At 39.0% G+C, this 27,549-nt stretch overlaps 2 protein-coding genes across 2 annotated transcripts in view; one reads left to right on the forward strand and one right to left on the reverse strand.

The window, feature by feature from the left end:
- CNTRL (centriolin) overlaps positions 1 to 3,919 on the forward strand; it is a gene marked incomplete at its 5' end in the record, with an annotated part of 65,540 nt that extends 61,621 nt beyond the window's left edge. The window contains 5 exons of the mRNA XM_080927439.1: positions 124 to 387; positions 548 to 610; positions 1,125 to 1,331; positions 3,145 to 3,215; positions 3,514 to 3,919. Coding sequence (XP_080783565.1) covers positions 124 to 387; positions 548 to 610; positions 1,125 to 1,331; positions 3,145 to 3,198 — 588 coding nt within the window. The 3' untranslated portion in view covers positions 3,199 to 3,215; positions 3,514 to 3,919. The remainder of the gene's footprint in view (positions 1 to 123; positions 388 to 547; positions 611 to 1,124; positions 1,332 to 3,144; positions 3,216 to 3,513) is intronic.
- A 1,222-nt stretch (positions 3,920 to 5,141) lies between these two features.
- Positions 5,142 to 26,062, reverse strand: RAB14 (RAB14, member RAS oncogene family). Its single transcript, XM_080927168.1, has 8 exons — positions 25,818 to 26,062; positions 17,610 to 17,668; positions 16,481 to 16,534; positions 14,902 to 15,079; positions 11,759 to 11,825; positions 8,720 to 8,807; positions 8,367 to 8,397; positions 5,142 to 7,424 (listed from the first exon to the last, which is right to left on the reverse strand). Exons 2-8 carry the CDS (start codon positions 17,659 to 17,661, stop codon positions 7,247 to 7,249), a joined length of 648 nt encoding a protein of 215 aa, XP_080783294.1. The 5' UTR covers positions 17,662 to 17,668; positions 25,818 to 26,062; the 3' UTR covers positions 5,142 to 7,246.
- Between the last annotated feature and the right edge of the window lie 1,487 nt (positions 26,063 to 27,549).

A 27,549-nucleotide genomic window follows, 5' to 3' on the forward strand; every position in this document is an offset into this window, starting at 1 on the left:
CTTATGCTTGCAAAGCAAAAACTATACTAACTGAGCATGTCTAGTATTTGCAGATCCTTCCATGTAAGCACACTAAGCGACTCGGTTCTAAGCCCTGGTGTTTGACCCCATCACTCTGCTTAGGTGGCAAACCAGAAAGACTTGGAGAGGAGGCAAGTGGAGGTCAGCGATGCAATGAGGACACTGAAGTCTGAGGTCAAAGACGAAATCAGAACCAGCCTGAGGAATCTCAACCAGTTCCTTCCAGAACTACCGGCAGACCTAGCAGCTATTTTGGAAAGAAATGAAAACTTACGGGGGTTGGAAAGCTTGAAAGAGAACTTGCCATTTACCACAAATGAGAGAATTTTTGAAGAAAAACCCAAGTTGCCCCAAGTTCACATCATGGTAAAGTTTGTCCTGCTCTCCCCGGGCAGAGTGATAGTTTGATTCCCACCTCCCCCAGTAAAGCTAAAAGAATTTGGGCCTCCAAAGTAGGAGGGAAAGATGGTTGGCTCCCACTTGTGGCCATTGGTAACTCATTGGTGTCCTCTTCTTTCTGAAAAAGGATGAACACTGGCGTGGAGAAGCACTCCGTGAGAGACTGCGCCACCATGAAGATCAACTCAAGGTTACCTCTTAAAACCCCAGGGAAAGCACTGGTCTGCACTTGGCAGGAGTGGGGAGGTTTCCATGTCCTCTCTGCTGTAGCGCTCAAGAGGACGGTACAGATCACACCAGAAGTTCAGAGAAACTGACAGTACAGATAGCAAGTGGCTGTCAGCATTGGAGACCATCTGAATTCTAGGGCACTGGATATATAGCCCAGGGGTACAGCACTTGTTCAGCACATGCAAGGCACTGGATCTCATCCAGAATCCTAATGTAAAGTTGTGTTCTTTTACCTCTGGAATGCTGTTCCTTGAGACAGGGTCTCCCTGTATACCCTAAACTGTCCTAGAACTACAGGGTAGCCTTGAACTATCTGGCCTCAGTTTCCCCAGTAAAAGGATTGGTGATTACTGCCATGCTCTGCCCTCATTCCTATTTATTAAAGTCAGACTTGCTTATCAAATGTGAAGAAGCTGAGTATGTTCAGGAGCATTTCTTCCATTTAAACCTCCGTATCTGTTTACACTTTCCAGGCTCAACTTCGACACTGTATGTCTAAGCAAGCAGAAGTGTTGATCAAAGGAAAGCGGCAGACAGAGGGCACTTTACACAGTCTGAGGAGACAAGTTGATGCTTTAGGAGAGCTGGTCACTAGTACCTCCGTAGACTCAGCAGCATCACCCAGTCTTTCTCATCTAGAGTCTTCCCTTGTAGAGGACTCCCAACACGGACATAGTCAGGTAAAGAGAAGCTCTAGAGTCTAGCGTTACGTGCAATACTTGGAAACTTTGGGGTAGGTGTCCAAGAAGACTTGGGATTAAAATGCCACCCTCAACTGTTTTAGCAAAAACCTATGTGTCTGCCATCTCTGGGGAAAGTTACCTGGTTTATTGGTACAGAAAGAATAGGTATGTTGGTAGCTTAGACGGTAAACTAGAACTGGAGATAGGATGACCCAGGAGAGATGTAGTGTTTGTGTCCTCAACTTCTGGATTTCTTTATTTTCCACTTGATTAGTGCAGAGTTTAGACCTGCAGGGTTGGAGAGATGGTTCAGCAGTTAAAAGCACTGGAGCTTGATCCAGATGAAGTTCTTAGCACTCATGTGGCATTTCACAATCAACTGTTTGGTTTCAAAGGACCTGTCACCCTTTTCTCCACAAGCACCAGGCACCCAAACTGTGCATCTATACATGCCGGCAAAACACCCATATATACATTAAAGAAAATAAGAGCTTAGACCTGTGAGGTTAAATGTGGGTTTCCCTGTGTTTTGGATGGTACCTCTCATTTCTCAGACATTCGGATGCTGACTTCTTTACTTCCAGGATCTCACAAGGTTTTTTGTGTGAGACTTATTTACCAATCATTTAATTGGAACAAAAAGTAACCCATGGAACTGGCCAACAGTAACACATTATTGTGAGCAGAAAATGGCTTCCATTTTCAGGTGCTTTTTCTATGTACATACTAATCACTATACATACAACACCCCATTTAGAAAGGTACCAGCTGTCCCTTTATGTAGGTTAGGAAGTACATAAAGTTGTAAATAACAATTCAAGGGTATAGCAAAGGACAAATCAAGATACAGAAGCCAACCTACCTTTACCAGAAAGCAGCGTATCCTTAATATACTGTAAATCACAAGGAATATTCAAGGACATTTTTGTGGTGAGAATTTTAGTTTCTTTAAATACAGAAAAATTAGAGGAATATTTTTGTTTTGATCCCAGGTGTGGGATATGGGGCTACTTTAGATTATTTATAGCAGCTGACTACAATTTACTTTATGCTGTAGCAGGGGTGTGATTTTGCCAGCTGCTGATAGTTTCCACAAGTGTATGACGTTTGTAATTCTGGGGACTCTTGAAAGGGTATATAAATGCTAGAGCCCCGAGGGGTATGGCTGCTGCTGCTCTTGCTGGTTACACAGTTGGTGGGTGGTCAGTTGCTGTTGGTTAAGTGGTCATGTGTATTTAAAAAACAACAAATCAAGAAGAAATGAGATCCTGAGTGCAAAAATCACATTTGCCCCAGGGAACTCAACATCCCTAATGAGCAAAAAGTTGTCTAATAGTATCGACCGCCCCCCATCCTTTCTCTCCTGCCTAGTGTTGGGAGATTGAAAGGATGAGAGAGGGATGGAGAAGGGTGGTAGAAAAAGGAACTCACTACACAGCCATGTTTGGATGGAGACACGGTTGCTTCCTTGATTGTTCTGAAGGGCAAATGGCTTACCTATGGCACAAACCTAATGAGCAGCAGGGCTAAGACTTCAATAGTTACCTTAACACCTGTGGTTGAGACACGTCAGATAAAGGCCCAGACCACATTGCCCTACAGAGCTCAAGACTGTGAGGTACTAGGTATAGGAAAATACATGAGCCTGGGAGGTACTCTACAATATACACAATATACCAGAGGCACCAGGTAAGTTGTAGGCACTGTTTCATTCTACGGTTGTCATCTGGGCCACTGCGACATGAAGCCTTGAGTTGGGTTGGGATTGGGGGCAGGCTCCTATGCCTAAAACTAGTTCCCTTCTTTTCAGAGCTCCTTCCAGGTTCTGCAAGTTCCATTAGAACCAAACAGTTACCACCACTGAGTTTCCTGTGTGTGCAGGTACGTTAGCCACCCAGCACTTACATCTGGAATTCTGATAGCTCCAGGAAAACTAACCTCATCTTTCATCATTTAATTACAGTTCGTCTTAAAGCATATTGGGGGCTGGGGATATGACTTCATGATAGAGCATTTGCCTAGCACACGTACCTCCCCAGAACCAATCTCCAGCACTACAAAACAAATCCCAAAACAGTCCTTATACACATTATTTTGCTAGTCATGGTGCCACCACCAGTCTATAGGCCTTGTCCTGTTAGAGGTTTAATTCATCCATTCTCCTTCTGTGTTACTATAGGAAAAGAAGCTCCTGCCAAAATCAGGAATATGGTCATGTGTCACCCTAAGAGGAAATAGCTACTCTCCTACCTCACTGACATCCTACTGGAATGTCAATGTCATCAAGATTCTGTGAAGACTGAAAGTTCACTGTAGCTTGTACACCGAGGTTTCGGTAAATCACTTGTGGGACTAGATGTATCTAACATAGGATATAGAGGGCCATTTTTGACTTTTCTCCTCCAATCTTTGAATATTTTTTTATAAAGCCAGTGAAACCACATATACTGAGTCCATAACTGGTATGTCTAGTTACCAAGCAAAAGAATGTACTAAAAGCCCCTAGGCTCAATTCGTAAGTTATTATTTTTGATTCTGATCCAAAATTTATTTTTAATATGAAAATAAAAGGTACAGTCAACTTGCGTCTGTCATCTAACTTTGCATTTCACAGGGTTACCTTTATTCCAAGACAATAACAACACTCCAGCCATTTGTTACCACTTTTCACCTGGTCTACTTAGCGGTAAGGAGTACCTATTAAATCATCACACTTGGGCTGTTGTTCCTTAGTCTATCAAAATAGTTCTTTGGTGAAAAGCACTGAGACCATAGAGACTCAGCTCTGATGGTGAGTGTATTATAGACAACCTTTAAACATTCAACTCTGTGACCAATCCATTTCTTTAGAAGCAAGAGCAACTGTCACAGCTTTGTGGCTCTAACAGTCATGATGATGTTGACTGTTGGCTAGACAGCCTTTTGAGCCACGATCAGCATCATGCCATGTCAGCTCAGCACAGCCCCGAAGTCTCACTACAGCTATCTGGCTAGAGTTATGTACAATTACAAGAGACGACAAATGTCACATACTTACTGCACATTATCTAGAAGGCATGTATTTCCAATACAAAACCTGTCTTTTGTATTCTTATACTTTCTTTGCAAAATGCTTATAGGTCTTGACTGATGGAAACTGTTGACACAGTATGGAAACAGAACCTAATGAAGTATTCTCCATTCCCACAGAAATTTTCATCTCTACTACTATATAAATAGTAATGGAAATTATCTAGTCTTTTTTTCTGTTTATGGTGAGAGAACTAAACCATCTATTTCTTTTAAGGCCATATTTAAAATAGTTCTCAAAACTGAACTTTTCAAAACACCTGATTTCAAAAACTACCTTTCCGATACTGGGGGATGCTTAGTATTTGTGTGTGCATAGTCCTGGGTTTGACCCACCACACACACCATTGAACACTTCATTACTTCAGGAAAAAAAAAAAAAAAAAAAAAAAAAAACCAGCTGCACCAGAGGAGCTCCTCCACAGCAAAAGGCAGAGAAGGAGGCACCTGCACAATGGCAAGCTGCTGTGGGTTAAAAATTAACAGAAATCCATGCTGCCCAGTATCTGGCTCACAGATGTTGCAATTTGACAATCTGCCTTTTTAAGCTCCCAAATTTATTACACAGTGGTTACACATGAAAATAGTTTGGCCCCAAATACAGAAAAGGGAAAACACTATTAGCCACCAATGTGCTGACCTCAAAAGATACAAGGATGAAACTCCAGCTCAAGTGGTAGTTTTATTGCTACCCAGACCTCACCATACACTAACCACAATGCTGCAATAAAAATTGGTTGTTCAAATATTCATCTGAAAAAAGTCTTACAGTTCAAAAATAATGCAACTACGTTCAATTTAATCTAGATACAGGTACTTTATTTACAAATATTTAGATAATAGCATTTTGTTACATCAAATGAAGTACAGCAGTCTGAATAAATCCTTCTGTCACAAAAACAATTAAGACCCACTGTAACTAACTTTGGGAATTGGGGTATTGCACCTAAACAAGCCGAAGGTCTTTACTTTGTGATTGCTACCTTATATCCCGATGGGTGATTTGTTTTGTTTTGTAAATATATACACACACCAGCAGGTCATGGTCCCTGGGCGAATACCTGTGATGCAACAGTGTATAAGCAAATGGATCACTCTAGGGCTTTACAGAATATAGCAGTCTACTCCAAGATTCCTTTAAGTTAAACAAGGACAAAAAGGTGAATCCACAAAAAGCCGAATCCTACTTTCTGCACATTCCAGTTTTGGCTTTTATTTAACATTGACTGTACAAAACTCTGGAACTACATGTTTGTAATCCAGGAGGTGTACTTTTACATTAGTGTCTGGTAAAGAGGGATTTAAAATGTGTATTTTAAACACAGAATTGAGCTGAGAGCATTTTACATAACGTGCTCGGGCTTACCTATGTGCATTTCCAATGAATTCACAGCCACTTTAAATTCAGCTAGAAACCAACCAAGAGAAGGGAAGAACCGAATGAAGCAGATGCTGCCTAGAGATCTGTTTTCTCTTGCAAGATGTTCTTTCTGTGGCCAGACCACCCAGTGCAAAGTGATAACTTACATTATTTCAGCACACACATTTAGAAACACCTTCCCTTTTACAAAACAATTAATGCCAACATGACATAAAACAGCCCCTCATACTATGAACACAAAGGATAATACTAAATTCTTTCACCACAGTGTTAAAAATGCACAATTTAAAATCCCTTAACAGCAGACCTGTGGTTCTGGCTATCTGGTCCAGAAGTTGACCATTCCAAGGTAAAGGTATAAAAGCTTAAAATGTGCAATATTAAACCCAGCCTTCTTCCTTTTTTTATACAGTAAGGCAAGAATGCAGCCTATAACACAAAATGTTTACAAAAAGAAAAGCAGGTGAGCACGTTGATTACACAGAACAGTTAAGAAAATCAGCAGGTAAGCCACAGTGCAAAGATGGAATAGAATCCGCTAGTGTTTCCACTGATGCCAGGAGCTCTTTCCAGCATTATGTCTGTCCCCAAACACTGCCAGCACCAATGAGTGGAGCCAGTATTACTTGTGAACTGCAGTTGTGTTGTATTTCCTCATGTGAAATGGAAGAGAGTAACATGGTCACATATAGGTCACACTGTACAAACTGGTATTTTATACTGTTTCAATGCCAGTAATCAATTTATTTTCTTCATTAAAATAATATACACAGAAGGTATTGTTAGTTAGGTTCCTTCAAATTTTATACATATTTACTTTCTGTTAAAGAGAAAAGGATAAAATAGTGTAAAAATTAAAAAAAGATAAAGCTATTAATTAAGCACAAGAAAAGATAAATGGGTATTTTTCCCTGTGCAAGGCTAAGACAGAAGCAAACCTCTTCAAGAAAAATGCAGCCCCTACAACAGGGAATTTATCCAACAAAACCAAAAAGCAGTTGCAGACCCCTTTTCTCTACCGTCAGAAGTCATTTCACAGCAGTGAACTCACTGGCTACAACAGACATACTCAACAGTTTGAAGATGGGAAAAAGGCTGAAAAGATCAAATTTAAACCGTACAGTGAGACAAAGCCTTGCCAAAAGGGAAGGTAAAAATCAGGTCCAGCATCAGTGCTCAGTTTAAATCATATATTGGTGACAAACCTATCACAAGGACAATCAAAGGGGGAAAGTCTAGATTTACCATGCAGGAGAGATTTATTACTCTACTTGCCTTTGATAACCTGATTACATCTAGTTGTTTAGCAGTTTAGTATTGTTAAACTGTTTTTACAAGAATTGTTTTTTTCTTTTTTTAATTAAACCCAGTAAGATGTACAGAAGACAAGGAGGCAGTAAAAAGTACTGCTTCCAACAGACAGAGGTGAAAGGTCAAATGAGGGGCCAGAGCAAAGAGGTCACTAGCAGCCACAGCCTTCTCTCTGGGGTTGGGGTTCACTGGTTAGCCGTCCTCCCTGCGGGGCTGAGGGTTTGTGTTGTACACCAGACTCGGCAGCATTCAGATCCAGGCTTCCATCCTGAATGTTCTGATAGATTTTCTTGGCAGCCTCAAGAAAAGCATCTTCTACATTCTCTCCCCTAAGAGACAATCAACAACTTTATTCACAAAGCACAGCTTTCTAGAAAATGTAAGGCATTTGCACTGACCTGCTAACCTTTAGTGAACTGCCATGATGTCTTCCACTTAGCCACTGTCATCTAATAAGAGATTACCAGAAGACTGGGCTAAGAGAACAACATAGGAAATGTTTTTGGTGGTGAGCACACAACCTGATACTGAGCTGTTTTTAAAATCAGTTTGCATACTTCCATTATCTCCTCATTGCAGCGCTGTTAAAATATTACATGACAACTGAGACAGCCATGTCTGCAATGCGAATGGGTTCTCCAAATCAAACTTCTCCAGTGTACTGAAGGATTCCAGTCTTTCCACTACTTTACAGACAGCCATGTGTAAAACTATGCTATGTTTATCATGTGATGGCGACACAGTCATGTTTAACCATGTTCACATCTTGGTTCTCTTGGGACTAACAGCAAAAGTAAACAAACATGAACAGGTTGGCCTGTCCTTGCCTGGTGTGACACAGAATGATGACTGGGAGTGCTGGGGTCAATGCTGAACTCCAAGGACAATCAGGAAATGTTCACTGTGTCCCATGAGCCACTGAGTATCTATGTCCTTGAATCATTCTTTTAAGGTGATCCTAAGTGCTGTGGGAACATGTTGGCCAAGTGCATGTTCAAGATACCAAATTCAACCTTAGTTGTAAGAGTCAAATACTTGTAAGATATTAACACAGTTTCCTTTTATTAACCTGGGTTACCAGTGGACACACTGAGTAACCTTTAAGTGACATTCTCTTGTAATATGAAACAGAGCTCTTCCTGCTGTGTGTGCACTGTCCACAGCCTCACTACACAGCACAGTTCACACATGTCTCCAGCATCACCCACTTACACAGCACAATTCTACTCGGCATGGAACTGAAACATGATCTACATTTTAGTCATACTTACGTTTTTGCACTTGCTTCAAGGAACAATAAGCCTAAAAATAAAATTCAGACTAAAATTAGGACATTGCAGAGTCAGGAGCACTCCTCAGTCACATGTGAGTATGGCCCGCACAGCTGTCTGTACTCCCTCCCACTCCAGCCCTCATGAAGGAGCTTGTGTCTGAGTGCAGGGCAGCGCTGTACTTGTTGTTCAGAAGCTGCACTACTACTAACATGTCTCACCGAAACAGACACTTTATTTCCTTATTGAGATTTTGAATAGAATGTTTTCTTAAAAAATATCAAATAACCTACATGAGCTAAATCTCCTTTCCTTTAAAATCCCCACAACAGAGTGTTGAGACTTAAACCCACCATTTTCTTCAGCAAACTGTTTGGCTTCTTCATAGGTAACATCTCTCTGTGCTTCCAAATCTGCTTTATTTCCTATGAGAATTATTACCTAATTTGTGAACAAAAGAAAAGGTATCTTAGAACAAAAATACCTATGAAAATTCTCAGATACAAAAGTCTTGACAAGACAAAAATGAGCCCTAAGTGTCCTGGACTACAGAGCACAAAGGTAAGAGCTCCAAGGACTCTGGCAACAAGCTGCTCGGGGTCTGACAACCTGCCAGAAGGAAGAAAAGGCATATTTTAGATTTGTGAGCCCCACGGAGTTTTGCTGAATATTATTTTTATCATTGTCACAAGTCCCTTAAAAACAGAAAAGTCATTCATTAGGTGAACATGGCTCACAAGCCAGTTTGTTCATATCTGGTTTAAGCCAAAGAATAACCAAGATGAATAAGAATGCCCTAAAATGAAGTGCAAAGTACCATAATCATGAACATTCTCTGGAGAAGGCTTGTGGCTTATAGGTTCTCAAAAGATTCTGGGACCCTGAGGAAACTTGGAAACCACTAATTTAATTCATTCAGGGTAACAGTAATTACCTTTCCCTTAAATTCAAATAAGACAGAGTTAGCAAAGAGGGCATTAGAACCCTAGAAAATGCAAACTGTGACCTAAAGACAATACTGTCCTAGCTGATACTATCCCAAGAAAAGTATAAATTTCTATCAACTAATCAGCTATGCTTATGTCTGTCTGTGAAAGAAGGTGGAGATGGGATAAATATGCAATAGGTTCAAATCCCTGAGCAAGTATCACACCCTGTCATCTACTTTGGAGTTACCTACAAAGGTAAAATTATTAAAAAAAAGACTAAAGGTAAGAAAACAAAGGGGTTTTTGCTTGTTATTTAAGACACAAAGGGGGAAGATATCAGCCCTCTTCTACCTTTCTGCCCCTTTTAACCAGATATAGATGTTAATAATTAATGATTTCAACAAAAAAGTGCTTCCCTGCTTTTTTTTCCACACAAAATTAGTACTTGTCTCAAGATTTGGGTCCAGTGAACTAATCAATTATTTCCATGTAAGTTAAATGGTATAATCAAAAAACATTCTTCAAAGTGCAAATGACCACTGACAAGGGAAAATAATGTTCATAGTCATTTGAACAACAACAACAAAAAAAAAAAAAAACCACTTAAAATCAGGCTTAGTATAAGGTCATTATAAGATAGGCATTCAAAACAAGAAATACTGCCTTCTAGACTGAAGTGTGGGCAGAGCATTAGCCTAGCAGGTACACAGCTACGGCTTCAATCGCCAGCACTCCACTCTACCACCACCCTCTTCAAAAAGAAGTATTTTCTTTTTCCCAACAACACATCATTGCCCAATCTTCACTGCCTACCCCCCTAAGAGATAGTCTGGTAACAAAGAAGCACAAAATAGTAACAAAAATGAAAAAAAATATACTTTTCTCATAAAAACAAAAGACAATTTCATAGAAAACATAGTAATATAAAGTAGGCTGAAAGACATTTTTAAAATTCTGTAGTAACTCACAGAGCCACATTATACTCTCAAAACCAGAAAACTATCATTGGTACAATTACAGCCCTAAGACAGCTGTTTTTTCAAACTCATTTATATGACTGTGTCCACATGAGGTTCTGTGCAGTGTTATAACAGTTATAACAGTGTTATAACAGCTGTCACCTCAATCTGGGTACAGAACCATCAACATCATCACCAAGAAACTGCTACTGCTGATTCTTCATAGTTCTACCAGCCTATCACTAACCAACCCCTGGCAATCACCAGTTTGTTCTAACTACAGTACAGTCATTTTGAAATACGCCAATGGAATCATAAAATATGTAAGCTTTTTTAGACTTTTTAAACTCAGCAAAATTCTCTTAAGAGTCATCAGAGCTGATGTTGTTACCATAATTCCTTCTTTGGTGTGGCTCACCATAGTGGGGATGCGTGCAACCAAACTGCTTTGCTATTTTATGTCTTGGTGTAACTGGACTGCTTTTGTTTTTTAGTTATCACAAATAAAGCTGCTATGAATATTTATCTATACGCATGTCTCTATGCATAGCAAAGGTGAGTTTAATATAAATGAAAATGAAAGCTCTAGGCTCCACACTAGCAAAACAGCTCTTACCACTCACCCTGGTTTACCAAGTACAGGAGGCACAAAGCTAAGTGAAGCACTGTTCTTGTAACACCTTCCAGGATACCCACTGACACCCTGACGCCTGGAAAGCTGGCTTGCCCAGAGGTCCGGCTCGTCTGCACTCTAAGCCATATACACCATCCTAACCATCTAAATCTAAACCATCACTAAACCATTCACCACATTTCTAATTCATCTTTCAGGTGGTTTTATGGCATCTCTGTAAACCTGAAGGTTCTTTCTGATACACAATAATGGTAGCTGTCCTTTAACGTCTCAGTATCTTTTCAATCTTGTTAAGAAGTTAATTATTTAAAGTATGTAGAATACTTACTTTTAGTTGACATTTTATTCAGATAATTACAAATTCACATGCAACTGTAAAAAATCAAAAAGAACCCTTGCACAGTTTTGCCCAGTTTCCTGATAGTAATATTTTACAAACTTAGTTCAGAAGCTTTTTAAAATTATAATTTCAGATTATGATAACTCCCAACTGAGAGCACCACCTCACTCATAGTTTTTGTTTTGTTTTCTTTTTGTTTGTTTTTTTTTTAGATCCAAACAGAAAACGTATAATAAAAATAAAAAACCTGGAACCAACCAAAATTAAAAGTTTTTTCAATTAGCCTTTAAGAATAAATAAAGATACTTGGGACTGGGATGTAGCTTCATGGCAGATCATCTGCCTAGCATACATGAGGCCTAGATCTGTAGCATCAAGGAAAATATGAATGCAATGAATAAATGAGTGAGTGAGACTAAGGGAATGGTCTCTTATTCATTGTACCCAAATAACAAAATCTCACCAGTGCAAGGCTTGACCGTTTGGGTTATATGATTTTAAATCTCTTATACAGTTAGGTATCGACTTACAGTGTTTGGATTGGTGAGATTCCTTGCGTCTGTCAACCAGCTGCTTAAGTGGTTATATGTACTTCTTCTGCAAAAGTTAAAATTAAAATGTGTTGATTCTACATACGATTGCCATTTGTTCAGAACAACAACAAAGACCCAGGTGTGATGTGCCTCACACATGTAATCCCAGGATTTCAAAGGCTAGGGTAGGGCACAAGTGTCTTGAATCTGAGCCATTAAGACCCTAAGTGAATTCATTGTATTATGCCTTGTACTACAGTGAGACCTTGTCTCAAAAACAAAGAAGCAAATAAACATACAAATCTATATATACATATACAGATTTTAATTGAAAGATCCAAACTATGTATATTTTTACTTTGACAAGATGGCTACTCCAAAGAACAGCTGTAATTCGGATCCAATATAATTCTCAAAACTCTAGCCAAACTTTGTGTTTTGAAACAAGGTCTCACTCTGTAGTTCAAGCCATCTTCCCTCTCTTAATGTAGTCAACTTTCTCTCTGATTACAGGTGTGTGCCATCATACCTGGCCACAAACATTATTTTTAAATAGCTCAATAGCCAACTTTGTTAATATCAGAAGTATGTAAAGCAAATATGTAAATACACCATAATGCAAGCAAGGAACAGACTATTCAGAACCAAGATTTGCCATTTAGAGTTAAAACTAACATTCCTTAAAAATTATCCAAATTTTCTAATCGCAAATTGGAGAACCATACCAAAATGCTTACCCAGTAATATACTCAAGAGAAAAAATATTTTTGCATCTACAAGTTATGATTTTTAGTCAGAAATAAAAGACAGACATACTAAATGAGTATATAATTCATCTTCCCTAAATTGTTCTTTTACTTTCTTTTTTCTTTTTAATGTTTCCTAGGCTGGCCACCAACTTGTGATCTTCCTTCCTCTACCTCCTAAATGCTAGAATTACAGGCATAATGACACCATGCCCAGATTACTACTCTGGACTGAGTTAATACACAGATTGAAAACTGTCTTTTTAAAAAAGTCATTTAATGCATTAATCTAGAAATTCAAGACCTCAGCTACCAAAAAAAAAAGCTTACATCTTGTAACTCTTATTTGCATGGAGCTTAAAGCACATGGAGATTCAGACTGTGGACTTCCCCATTTTATCCGAGCAAACTTAAAAGGCCTGGTGTCATCTGCACTAGTCCAGCTGAGCCTAACACAACAAATACATCCACACACACCGGCTCTGGGTTAGGATGGCTCAACTTTCTACTTGATGTCACGATACATTTACAGTGTATTTACTGCATTCTGACTGGCAAAACAACTGACATAATAAGCTTCATTATCAATTTAGGAAAGTGCCAATTATAGCTGATAAAAGGTAAAAAGTATTATCAACTTGGGAATTTCTAAGTTGATTAAGGATTAATGTTAAGGATTAATATAAACAATTGGTAAAAAATAGTGTCATTATTCTACCAGTAACCTGTTATTATGAACTGTCTAAAGTCACCTAGGAACCGAACATCCAAAGTACGTTTTTCAGTAAATATTGAAATATAATGAATCACCATAAACCCTTTAAAAATACAATTTACTTTTAGTATTAATATCAAATTCTAGAACATTCACAGGACCCTCCAAAGAGAAATTCTGTGCCCAGTAACTGCCATGCCTTTGTAATCTTCCTGCCTATTCTAGATAAATGTACAGAATCACATGTGGCCTTTTACACTTACACATAGTATGTATCAGTCATCCTTTTATAGCTCAAAAACAGTCATTGTGTGATATACCACCTGATGTGTATCCATTCCTTTAGATGATGGAGATTTCTGCTGTTTCCATATGAAGTGCTTTTGATCACTTAAATACACATAAACTTTACCACAATATTACTATACTTAAAAGATATGTTTAAAAACCAAAATAAATTGCATTTTAAGCACACACCATATTTAAGTGTATTGGTGATATATGGGACCTCTAAGTCTTCAGGAATGCCTCATAATGAGGCGGGTTTGTACAACAGCCAGGTTTATAGTCTCCCCACAAGACCATTTGCTGATCATGTTACCAACTGCCCAGCACAGTGAAAAAAATGAAAACTTACTTTACTGTTTTCTGAGAATTTACTGAGGCTTTATGTACATGATTATAATCAGTCCCTATAAATATTTCAAGAGTATGTCAAAGTTAGAGAAGTTAGACAACAAGGGGCTCCTTCCCTGCGTTCAGCTCAGTCTTCTTATGCTCAGGTTCTCTGACTCTTCAAAATGAACCGGCAGAAAGCTTTTTCTCGGTGTCGACCTCGACCTCCAACTGTCACTCGGTTCCACTCACTTATCTCTATGTCCTAAAGAGGAACTCTTCTTAGGGATGCTTTGGCTGACTGACACTTTGTATCAAGATCAAAGGCGACCAGCTCATTTTTATCTTACAGCAGAGAACTGCTCAGGTCTAGTAAGTGGCAGTTTAGCTACATGCTCCAAAGTCAAACCTCTATACTCCTGTTTTGTGACTTCATGTCAGATATTCTGAGTTTCCAGAAAGAGCCATGTTGTCACTAATTGAATCCCGATGCAGTGTTTTAAGTCATTTCAATCCGTGGTAGAAAAATGAATTTAAGTAAATGAGTAATTACTCAAACATCATACATAAACTAACACCAAAGTGTGAAATAGTCAACTTAACAAAAAAAAACCTTTTATTGGTCTGTAGATGAGAACACAGGATCTGTTTCAGTCTACCATGCTTCCAACAAAACTAAGTGATTCACTCCTTACTGTTCCTATTCACAGAAGGTGTCAATTTAACACAGACTGAATACAGTTCCTCAGCACTGGCTTGCCTTCCCTGAAGTGAAAGTTTCGTATATAAAGCCACCTCTCTGCAAACAGCTAACTCTACTCCCCAGACTGTGTTGTTCTTTTAGGTTCCCATTATCTCATAGTCTTTCTTTAACCAACTTCCAGAAAAGAAGATCAGCATGTTATTTAAATTGTTCGAGCTTTAGAGCAGAAATCATAAAACCCAAATAAATTAATTTATAATTTACAGATATCCAATTATAAACTAAAAGAGACCCAAACCAATGAAAAAGAAACCATTCTGCCCAACATACTGGTCTACTCCAAAGCAGGACATCATCTTACCTGGTGATGTCATACACCATGAGCGCACCCGCAGCTCCTCTATAGTAGCTCCGTGTAACAGCTCTGAACCGCTCCTGTCCTGCTGTATCCCAAATTTGCAGTTTGATTTTTTGGCCACTAACTTCAATTATTCTTGTACCAAATTCAACACCAATTGTGTGGGGACAATCAGCCATAACTGTTGGAGAAGAGAAAAAAGCCAAACTTCAGAAAACTCGTGGGGAAAGCAGCACAAAAACACCATGTTGTCAATTCTATTTTGCCTACCAATTATAACATATTGGCCTCTTTCTCCACCACCCCCAATAAGAACTGTATTCTAAACTTTAGCCAGTGATAAAGACAGAAAGAATTCTATTTATTTCAAAACTAACTGTAGTGAACAAGTGATACATACAGAAAAAATGTTGATGATTTTGGGGGTGGGGAGCTGGAGAGATGTCACAGTGATTAAGAACATTATTAGCTGTCCTTCCAGAGGACCAGAGTCTAGTTCCCTACACCACCTACACTGAACAATTTCCAACTGCCTAAAACTTTCAGCTCCAGGGAATCCAACACCCTCTTCTGGCCTATGTGTGTACCAGCCACATGTAACATACACATCCATGTATACCAACATGCATTACCAAGGCGCACACACACACACACACACACACACACACACATAAATAAGTAAAGTTGATTTTTAAAAAGATACATTTAAAATAAAGAAAAAAGATGGGGTTATTTATATTTAACATTCTATACTCTTAAAAATGAATTTGCACTGGGCAGTGGTGGCACACCTTTAATCCCAGCACTTTGGAGGTAGAGGCAGGAGGATCTCTTGTGAATACCAGGACAGCCAGGGCTACACAGAGAAATACTGTCTCAAAAACACTAAAAACAAAATAAACAAACAAATCAAAACAACCTGCCATGATGGTGCACTTCTTTAATCCCAGCATTCAGAAGGCAGATCTCTCTGAGTTTGACAACAACAACTTAGTCTACATAGTCAAGCCCAGGTCAGCCAGAGCTACACAGTGAGACCCCTGCCTTTATCTATATATAAGTAAATAAGTAGAACCAAAGTGAATATAATCACACATCATCAAAATTTTTTTTTTTAATTAACAGTTTAACTGGCAATGATACTGTATTTTATCTGCACCTATTTAAATACCCATGGTCCTTGGGTCTGGAGAGATGATTCAGCAATTAAAAGTGTGTACTGATCTTGGAGATGTCCCAAGTTTGGTTCCCAGCAGAACATCAAGATGGCTCACAACCACCTGTAACTCACTCCAGATCCTGGGGATCTGTTGTCTCTGGCCTCAAAGGACACTTGCACTCATACGCATAGCCCTACAAGCAAGCGTGCATGTACACACACACACACACACACACACACACACATAAATCTTTTAAAATAAACTGTAGAAAAATAATCATGGCACTTTAAAAACCCAAGTATAAATATGAAGAAAGGTTATAATCAAATGCATAAAATACACTAAAAATAGTGCTTTTTAAAATGTAGAGACTGACAATAAAGTAAGCTACTCGTCTTTTTTACCTTTCATATTGAACTTACACTTTTTTTCTGTAAATTGATGAAGCAAGCAAGATTTTCCTACTCCCATATCCCCTGTTCAAAAAGAGAAAATGTTTCAGATGGCAATTATATTTCTCAATTTTTACGCCTATAGTCATATGCACTGACTGCTGCATATCAACATATCATACACATAAGTTTCTGAACACTTGGAATACCTGTATCTTCCTTCTTTATTATAAATTCAAAAGACAAACTGAGCACTTCTAATTTTTAGCAGGATAGAATTTGGCTGTAAATTACTGTTTAGTAAATAGCTAACAAGTTGAACAGGACTTTGTAATTTGAACTGTTTCCAAGTGGGCATCCCAAGTGCATTTATTGGTCTATGCAAATGAACTACCACAAAAGCAAACAGAAATAACAAATTAAAACTTGGAAGCTTGGCTATGTCTCTTGTTTCACCTCTACATTACAATAGATGCCATCTCACAAAGCTATACAAACTTGGCATCAAAGGAAAAGACATGACCTTCTTTCCTTTTCTTTTTTTTAAGCTTATTTACAGGTTGTTGTGTTTGGTTTTCCATTGTGGAGATCAAACACAAGCCCATATCCAGGATAAGCTTGTAAGAGCTCTTCCACTGGTCTGCAACTCAGCAGAGCATCTAGACTTTGACCTGTTATTTATAACCATTCATGGATAAATGAATTAAGACAATTTGAGCAAGGTCTTGCCATTTAAAAAGAAACAAAACTACCCGTGTGTGTGTGTGTGTGTGTGTGTGTGTGTGTGTGTGTGTGTCCCTGCCACGACCTATTCTGAACCAGTGTTCTCTACCTATTTTGGAACTCAAGAGGACCTGAAAACTTTTATGACATTGGGATGTTTGCTGAAATTAATTTTAGCAGGAAATTAATTTTTTAACCCCAACACTAACAAGTTTGCAGGTGGCCCTGAAGGACAACCACCATCATTTCACTAGTATGCAGAGACTAGATAAGTAACCAGGGCCATGATGGAAAAGGCATATGCATCTTCATCAAAAAGCTTTAGTTCTGAAGTCAATGAAAGTGTGCACTTCTGCAGCAGTATGTTTAGGTGCCGATGTATGTCTTATGTGTTAACTTTCTTTGGAGGACAAGCATACACATTAAATAAACTTACCAATAATAATATACTTAAAGATGTAAGAGTAGTTGTACGGTGCAGTTGCCATGGTGGCACTAAAAACAAAGAAAACAGTTCACAAGTTATAAAAACCTATTACTGCTGCCCTTTCCAAACATACATACATATACATACATCACACATCTTTTAAATATATCACACATATTAAGAAAACACACTCACTACATAAACAAAATTTTAATCTAAGTCAGTAAAATTCCCAAACTGATTACAAACTCTCTTGAATGTTACTTTAATAGTCTCAAGTGATCTACAAAAATATGGAAAAAAAAATGTTTCAAAAGACTTCAAAGTTTTACTCTAGGAAATATCAAAACAAACAAACAACCCCTCCAAAATAACCCCACAAAGGTTATTCTGAAAATCTTTCAAAAAAGAAAATCTTTATGAATTTAAGTCAACCATCATTAAATAGTTCCTTTTCCCTTTAAGGTCCTTTTCCTTGTTAACTGATCAAGTAAGTTATGTTATCAAAAGTAATCACTAATACAAAAAAAAAAAAAAAAAAAAAAAAAAAAAAAAAAACCTTTCTCCTCTCGTTTAAATCAAAACTAAGCAAAGAATCTAAAGTCTAGAACAAGCATGCAATCCAAATCAAATTGACATCAAAATTAGATTTTATCGCACAAAATTGTTGTTCCTATAGATTTTTAAAAAGGAGAACATGATTAGCAACTTAATACAGTATTTCATTATTAAAAACTCATGAGTTCTATGTACTATTCTAGGGGGTAAAATGCTATAGAGTTGTACTCACACGTAACAAATCCAAAAGCTTACATATTAAGATACTTCCAAAGATCACAGCCTACTGCCTAGTCAATCATCAGGTAGATTTACCCTAAGAAAAATCCCAATTTCTTTCCTACACTTTCAATATCACAGGCACAGTTACACACAAGTTAATCCTGGCTGATACTCAGGAGACTGAAAGACTTTGAATGCAGGATTGTGAAGTCAGCCTGAACAAAACAGAGACCTTTGTCTCAACAACAGTAATCTCAAATAATTTTAGTGCTATATAAATGTTCCATGTGTTAACTTTCTTTGGTGGACAAGCATACACGTTATATAAACCAATAATAAAATACTTAAAGATGTAAGGGAAGTTGTGTCTCAATGTATCTAACACTGTACTAGGTTCTAGGAAACACATCCTAATACCAATATTAACATCTAATGAACTTAATTTTCACCAGTTTTCAGCTAAGGAATGACAAAAATCATACATACCAAGGCTTATTAACTGTTCAAAAATGTGTGCTTTCTTGTGTTTTAATGAGTATTTTGTGATAACTTTATGTTATATGTCAAATAAAATTTCAACATAATAAAACTGAGTCTATAGAAAGAACATTTGCAGTAGGTGAAGAAAAAGAAAATCCAAGGAAAAAGAAATCCTTAAATACAGAAAACTAAAGAGCACATCACATAATTACAGTCACCTTACTTTGCTGTGCAGACAACAGTCAACACAAATCTCATGCCTTGCTCCCAATGCAACCAGCATGTTGTGACACATTCATAATCAGTCCTCTACATTGCAGAAAACTCCCTTAACCAGTTCTTTCAGGAGAAGCTTTTCTAGTTGGATCAGCTGGAATCCTAGACCTGGTAACTTTTACCTCTTTCCCAGCTACTACTGAGACTCAAACTTTAAAATGAACTTGGCCTTAAACTAAGCAGGCTAATGCCTTTTAATCCCAGCACTCAGGAGAAGAAAAGTGGATCTCTAAATTCAAGGCCAGCCTGGTCTACATAGTTCCAGGATAGCCAGGGATACACAGACACCCTGTCTCAAACAAGCAGGCAAGCAAGCAAGCAAGCAAACAAACAAACCCATAACAACTTGGCCTCGAGGTTAAGCCTGATCTAAATTATTTACCAGATCTCTGAACCAGCTCCTTACAAGGGGGGTAGAAGGAACCCTCGAATTAACTAGTTTTCAAGATTATTAAATTCCTAACATGTATTAATTTCTCTTCTGTATGGAAACAGTACATTCTTTTCCTCAAATTAGTTTTTAAGTCCTAAAACCCTTTCCAAGGTAATCATTTGTAAATTAGTTTCTTTGTGTACATACTCTGCTTCCTTCTGTTTTATTATATTAAAATTCAGCTCTTAGGAGGCAGACTCAGGCAGACTTCTGGGAGTTTAAGACCAGCCTACTCTGTATAGTGAGTTCCAGGACAGCCAGGGCTATGCAGAGCGACCTTGTCAGAGATAGATGATGGATAGATGATGGATAGATAATGGATGATGGATGGATGGATGGATGGATGGATGGATGGATGGATGGATGGATGGATGGGCAGGCAGGTGACAAACAAGGGAATAGATAAATAAAATTACAGGGCTTATGGTGTATCTTAGTGTTGAATGCATGCTTAGCATGCACAAGGCCCTGGCTTCAAGCCCCAACACACAACACCCAAAAATTATGGCCTTTAAACAGTCCCAAAGTCAACAATTTCAAGTGCTCTAAGAGTAACTGTGAAATTATAATTCAATTCTACTAACTGTACATGCTAGTTGTCACACATAGCATCCTCTAAATATCAACTAAAATGATGAATTTTGAGATATTTTTAATAAGCATTAATATAGTAGTTTTCTAAATAACTACTATTTCAGGATGAACACTGATGCTTTGTTTTTACTTCACCACAATAATATTTTTGGTTCAAGTTTTTCTTTTTTTTTTCTTTAGAGATGTATTTATTTATTATATGTAAGTACACTGTAGCTGTCTTCAGACACATGAGAAGAGGGCATCACTTCTCATCACAGATGGTTGTGAGCACCACATGGATGTTGGGAATTGAACTGAGGACCTCTGGAAGAGCAGTCAGTGCTCTTAAACACTGAGCCATCTCTATAGCCCTCAAGTTTCTTTTATAATTACAAATAAAAACCCTAAAGACAGGAAGATAGCGCTGGGGATGTACCTCAATTGATAAGTGTTTGACTAGCATGTACCAAGACCCAGCTTCAAACATAAACAAGACCTGGTGGCACAGGCCTGTAATCTAGCACTCAGAAAAGTCAGTCCAGAAGTTTGAGATCATCCTTGGCTACATGCTGAGTTTGAGGATAACCTTAGCTACATGAGACACTGTCTTAAAAGCAAACAAAACACCAAATTTATTCATTTCTGCAAAGGCAGAAAACAACTCTCTTATTAAAAAATAAGAAACCGGTAAACTTTAAATAATTCCATAGTCTGTCTATTCAGTCAAAAGTACATGTTTTAACTATGCTCACCATTGCTTGAACAAAGCAATGCATGCTTTCTCAAAACATGCCACTAATAAAGTGAACAAAATATTTTGCCTACCTTTGAAAAGAGAAAAAATATATCTCTGTTATTTAAGAGTGAGTTTGTTTTAAAAGCTCAACGGTCAAAAAAAAAAAAAAAAAAAAAAAAAAGGCAGAGGGTAGGGAATGTGAGCAGAAAATGCTGGTTGGCTCATGTTGGAAGCATAAGTCACTCAACATAAGCATAAGTCCACTGAATTTTTTAAAAAGAGCTTAGCAATATTCTATAGTCTGATTAAAATGCATTTTCTTCCCATTTTGTTTTGTGAAATAGGGTCTCATTAGATCGTCCGTTACTCCTGCCTCAGCCTCTTGAGTCTGTGACTACAGAAGTGTGACCCTTTGTTCTGTTTCTTTTTTAAATAAAAATTACTTGGATAGAATTGACATAAGACCTCCTTTAATGCCTTTTTAAAAATAAACAAATAAATAAATAGATTGCTGTATCCATAAAAACAACTGTGATGAACAGTGTGTAAATTAGTAACACAACTACTAGTTTCCATTTTGGGGTACTTCCTAAGTACTCCATGCGCCACTTCATCTGACTGCTGTCCTTCTAAGACAGCTACTAGGTTCCTCATTTTACAAAAGAGGAAATGATCTTAAGAGGAAAGCAGAGTGTCTAGCTCAGGCAGTTTGGACCAAGTCTATATTGTATTCAGCACAGTTAACAACTCAATTCCCTTTTACAAACAGCACCATCCACCTCCTCCAGGTGATGCTTTCACTCCTTTGCTTCTAATTTAATATTGTTAATAAGAAATATTAAATGATTACATTTGGAGTATACACAAATTTAAGAAACAACTATCAATAATTGGTAATATTAATTTATTATTATTTATCTACTGCAATAATAAAGAACATTTGAGAATAAATCACACAATGATCTGTGTTATTTATACTAATACTAATTTTTAATTTCTACCAACTCTGTCAAGCTATTATTTCATGCAAAAATTGAAGATCTTGATATTTGGAGAAATTTACTACCTTGGCCAATGTTCTAGAGTTAGTAAATGGCCGACCTAGAACTTGAGCTCAGAAGCCTGACTTCAAAGAGTATAATGCTCTCTACTTAACTAATTATTAAACACATGCAAGGTGGACATATAACTGTTCTTGGCTATCAAAAGAAACCTTCAAAAAATGACCTATAAGCACTGATAATTGTTGCACTATGTAATCACGTGATCAGTTTTAAATATTAAGCATTCTTAATGTTACTTAAAGGATTTTTCAACCTTACTTTAATATGAAATATACCTATGCTAAGGAGGTATATAAGCTTTATATTTAAAGATGGAACATATCAACTGTATAAAACATTCAACATGTTCTTTCACTTAATAAAATCACGGACATATTCCTGAGTCAATATATCAATATCTAAATATGGTTACTAAACATATATTGCATGCTAGTCATTGTCATGCCAAACAAATCAAATCTCTTCCTAAATAAGATTATGTAAATGAGTTTTAATTTTTTAAAAAATGTGTTTTATGAATATAAACATTTTGCCTACATGTATGGTATATGCTCTACCCACATGGTCTGTGGGCAGAAAGGCCAAGCACAGTGTCAGGTTCCTTCAAAGTGGAGTTATGGATGGTTGTGAACCACCATGTGCCTACTGAGAATCTGGGGTATCTACAAGAGCAGTGGGTGCTTTTATCCACAGAGCCATCTCTCCAACCCCAAACAACTAGTGCTAAAGGTGCTGGTAGAAGCCTCAGAGTAAAAAACAAAGCACCTAATAACAAACAGGTATTTTCTCAGGCTTATATTTTATTTTAACCCCTTATGTGTTTGTTTATATACTGTCACTCCCTGTTTATAGCTATTGCAGTCTATTCCTCAGATCACTACACAATCTTTATATAGCTAATTCAATAGCAAGGGGAAAGCAATCCACCATATACTCCTGGTGACCTAAAGTCTTAATGTTGTTCTTCAGTTTTAGGGATCTCAATAAATGTATTTTGTTATAAACACTGGAAAAAAGACTACTTTTGTGATTAAACACCAACAACATGAAATACCCCATACCTACTAAGCACAAACCACTATGAAAGGTTTTAACAATAATCAAAAGAGGGAGAAGCATTGTCTCTACCTTCATGGAACTCAAGATAGGTGCATCCTTGCTCAGAGGCCCCTGAACTGGAATGCTACGCCACATGCCAGTCAGGTAGCCAGAAAACTTTCATAGTTAATCTAATAATCAATCTAATCAAAATGGTGAACATTTTTTCCATAATAGAAATACAACCTTGGAAAACAATCTGTCCATTTCTGAGATCAACTTTTTATAACTCATTTGAGGTTACACTTTTGTATAAATTAATGTAAATAACAAAATTAAAATACCAGATTGCTTAACAATATCCAAAGAGAAGGATAATACCTTCCCACTAATGGCAGTGTGCTATGAATAAGAAATAAATGTACTCCCAAATCTGTGTTCTGACTTCCATTAAAGTATTTAAAACAAAACAAAAAGGATACCTGCACTTGAAAGGATTAGTAAAAGTTTACTAATCTGTCTGAGATACAGATGAATATGAAAGAAGCAGTGAACAGATAGACCAAAACTGTTAATTACACACACTGATCAGTAATTCCGTTATTAATGTTCACTGTATTGATGCTTTATTTTGCAAACTTTAAAAAGTTTGAAATACATTATCTCTTAATGTTAATAATAAATTGTCTCCTGCCATACTTTTAAAATACTTTTGTGCGTATGACTGCATGTGTGTGCACATGTGGGCATAAATGTAGATATCAGAAAATAACTAGTATGAATCCATCTCTCCTACTGGGTGGGTTCCAGAATCTAACTCTGGTTATAAAGTGTGGCAGCAAAAGCCTTTACCTGCTGAGCCATCTTGCCAGGCCCACATTGCTAACATTTTCAGTGACATAGACACCTCAAGAATTATAGTTTGAACATTTTAATCTTACATATCTTGCTAAGAGAATGCAAATAAGACCTATAAAAACTGGCTGCAAGAAATTTTCGAGCTCTGTGGCAAAGCTTAAGTTTACAAATATAAAATTTAACATGAAAAATAGAAAGCAGAATTTAAAAAAAAAAAACAAAAAAAAAACCCTTATTTCCAAGGAATTTTCAATAACAATTAGAGTCTATGTTTTTTTTACATCTTTACAATAACTCCACTTATGGAGCACCTAATATAAACTAGCTACTTTATAAACAATCTCTAATCCTAAAAATTCACTTAACAAATAAGGAAACCAGGTCAGAAGTGATATACTGATGGTTATATACTACAAAATAGGCAGGTGGAACTAAGCCAGAGTCTACTTCGACAGTACTCATTCAACAGATATTAAACACCCATTATATGGCTAGCAAAACTACAGGCACTTACATGCCAAGCTTGAGCTTTAAATTCTAGTTAATCCTTGAAATAACTCTGAAATGTGGTCACAATTTATAAGGACACTGAGTCTAGGAGGTTGGTTAACTTGATTAGGGTCAATTAAGTAATTAGGAAGTGTCTATATGATTTGAGCAATTTTATTTGGCCATGCATGAAAGCATGTAGGTTAAGGTTTTGGAGTCTCACATGCCTTGGAGTCTTACTCTGGTATTGCCATTTCCTAGTTACACAGAATTCCCAAGAAAATTCCCTGCTGAAGGGAAGGGAGAAGAGGGAGCTGAATTATTACTGGGGCAAATTTGTACTCAACAATCACATTTACATAAAAAGTAACTGAAACAACATGCCATGACCAGTAAACTTTCCAAGAGTTTCTTTTCTAACACTTGGCTGTGCAGCCACCAAGAGCACGGCTTTCTTCACAAATAAAGAGGAAATCCTACCACCACCTCTCCTCCAATGAGCATTTGCCAGAGTAGCAGCTGACATGATAGATTTTGGGTCTTATCAGTTATCACCCAGTGTGAATAGAGAAAAAATGGAATTCAGTTGTCACTTCTCAGAGCCGATCCAGTATTGTGTGCCTCGGCCCTTGTTGAACGTACTGTGGTTAAAAAAAAACATACCAGCCAGTATGGGGAGAAGCCAGTTTGTGTGTGCCATCATTACTCAGCTACAGGACAACTTCTGGCTTCAGTACGTCCCCCGCCCCTTATTAAAAAAAAATGCGGAAAACTCTCAAAGACACTCAAGCAAGCTATGTGTGAAGACACCTAAACCCGTGCCTGGCACACACTAGAGTTTCAGCATTCCCGTTCCATCGTCTTTTCTCAAATCCTCCAGATGCCCAAACTTTTTTCCTTCGTTATTTCTAGATGCTGTGGAGGTTCTAACTCGTGCAGGCTGACCAGGGACTTTACAGGGCTTCAGAGAACCTCTCGAAAACAGTCCCACACACCCAGTTCTCAGCCGGACTACAGAGCGGTTGCTTACAAGGACACGGGAGCCAGCCCGAGATGCCTTTTGTAAGATGAGGCCCTGTAGGGTGGGACTGCCACGGCTGGGGCTCGTGGGTGGCAGGACCGCGCGACACGCGTGGGGAAACACTGAGGGGGTAGTCTGCAGCTGCGGGCAAAGGCGGTGAGACCCGGGCCTGCGGAGGCCGCGGTTGTGCCCCGCAGGCCGGACAGACGAGGTGAGAACACACCCTCCCCGCACGCCTCGGAGCGGGTCTGCGGGCAGGGAGCTCGAGCCGGCCGGGGCTGCGCGGGCGACAGCTCGCCCCGCAGAGTCCTGTCAGGCCAGTGCCCTCCGCCGACCCCCGGGCTGGCCGCGGCCTGCGGGGCCAGCCCGGGACGCCGCCCGCCTACCTCTCCGCTCGCCTCCGCCCCTTGGAAGGGCCGGGCTGGGAGGCCGGCTCCGGGCGGCCCCTGCGGAAGGCTTTGGTTACCTGGGGGGTTGCTGGTGGCTGGGCAGCTTTCCGGACGGGAGGGGGACGTCAGGACGAGGAAGCGGAGGGCGGACGCGGCGGGAGAGCGGCCGGAATCCGTCGGCCGAGGCCCTGGCAGGAAGGCGGACTGGCCTGAGGTTGCAGACACTCGGGCGGCAGTCGTGGTGGTGGCGGCGGCTGCTCCCGCGGCTCCCTCAGGATCTTCCTCGGGCTGGCCCAAGATGGCGGCGCTCCCTGCACAGGGTTTCCTGTCACCCTCGCAATGGGCCGGACCACAAAAGAAGGGGGGGAGGATGCGCACGCAGCCAGCGGAGCCCGGAAGAGGGTGGCAGAGACTGACCAGACGGCCACGCCTCTTCCTCAGTTCGCCCCTCTAGAGTAGACCCTCCTCGGTCTTGGCCCGCCCCATTGGTCCTCAGGCCTGGAGGGGGCGGGGAAATGAGTCTGAGCAAGCGCAGTCGTGTGCCACGCCTCCCGGTGTAGTTACTGCGCAGACTCGCACGCTGTTTTTGTAAGGATTGAAGGTGTCCAGAATTGTCGGCGTTGGAGACTTAACTATTTTAATACGCGTAACCGCTTCTCACTGAGCCGCCTCAGTATACAGGTCTCTGGGACACACACGTATTTACTTCATTCATTTAACCAGTTGGAGACTAGCAGGAACAAGGCCGGACAACACCCAGAGATGCTTCTCATGTGATCAGAGACGAAAGGGTGGCTCACATTGACCAACCCCCTTGTATAATCATGTAGCTAGGAGGTGTCCCTTTCTGTCTGTGTTTCATCTTTGTCTAGCCTAACCTTCAGGAAGAGGGAAATTTGACATTTTTATTGTTTGGCCACCACTCCCACTTTCCCAGGACACCTTGGTGCAAGCAACAGTTTCACTTTCTAAGTCTTTAAGTCTTTTTGCCTTGTAGAACCTGGATGTGGGTTTATTTATTTTTTTCCTCATGAGTTTTTTTGGAGGGATGGGATGGGGTGGGGTTCGATACAGGGTTTCAGTATGTACCTCTGGCTCTCCTAGAACTCAGTCTGTGAATCAGGTGGTCTCTGACTTGCAGAGATCTGCCAGCCTCTGCATCTGCAAGTGCTGAGGTTAAAGGCATACGCCACCACACCCAGGTTTTTCCTCCGTGATTTTAAAGGATTTTGGTATATATCTTGTGTCTCTGAAGGGACTATGGACTGTAACCATTATCCCTACCATGCCTGATAGATAAAAAAAAAAATTGGCCCTTTCCACAGCCCCCTCTCCCAAAGTCGCAGTTCTAAGCATTTAAAACCTTTAGTTGCAAACTGGTTCTGCCTCAGAAAAGGGAGATGTCATTGGAAAGATTTGTAGCAGTTTGAAAATCTCTTGTTTTAATAAATACATGACACAGATATCACTTTTATACATGTCATTTAATTTCTCAGGTTCTCAGTCCTTTCTCTGAAGTAAGGATGTGATATCTAATTCCTATGGGACCTTATTCAGATTAAATAGACAATACATACAAAACTCCTGGCATATAATAACTTGAATGGAGACAGTTATTATACGATAAGCAGAAGATATTCTCGTCCAGTACTGGAGGTCAGTGGTTTGATTCCTTGTGGTCTAAATGAGAATGTGCCCAATATGACATATAAGACAGAAATTGGCACCATGGACTGGGGTACTGCTGTGACAGACCAGACCATTCCATTTGTTGGAGGAATATGGAAGACTTTGGACTAGAAAAGCAGC

This window comes from Micromys minutus, assembly GCF_963924665.1.
Source record: "Micromys minutus genome assembly, chromosome: 13".
NCBI lineage: Eukaryota > Metazoa > Chordata > Mammalia > Rodentia > Muridae > Micromys > Micromys minutus.

Excerpts from the sequence above, each read along its gene's own strand:
- RAB14 (XM_080927168.1), bottom strand. The coding sequence starts at position 17,661 with ATGGCAACTGCACCGTACAACTACTCTTACATCTTTAAGTATATTATT. Across the intron at positions 11,826-14,901 it reads ATGGTGTATGACATCACCAG|AAGAAGTACATATAACCACT; the intron begins GTAAGATGATGT and ends TAACTTTTGCAG. Across the intron at positions 7,425-8,366 it reads CTTGAAGCAAGTGCAAAAAC|GGGAGAGAATGTAGAAGATG; the intron begins GTAAGTATGACT and ends ATTGTCTCTTAG.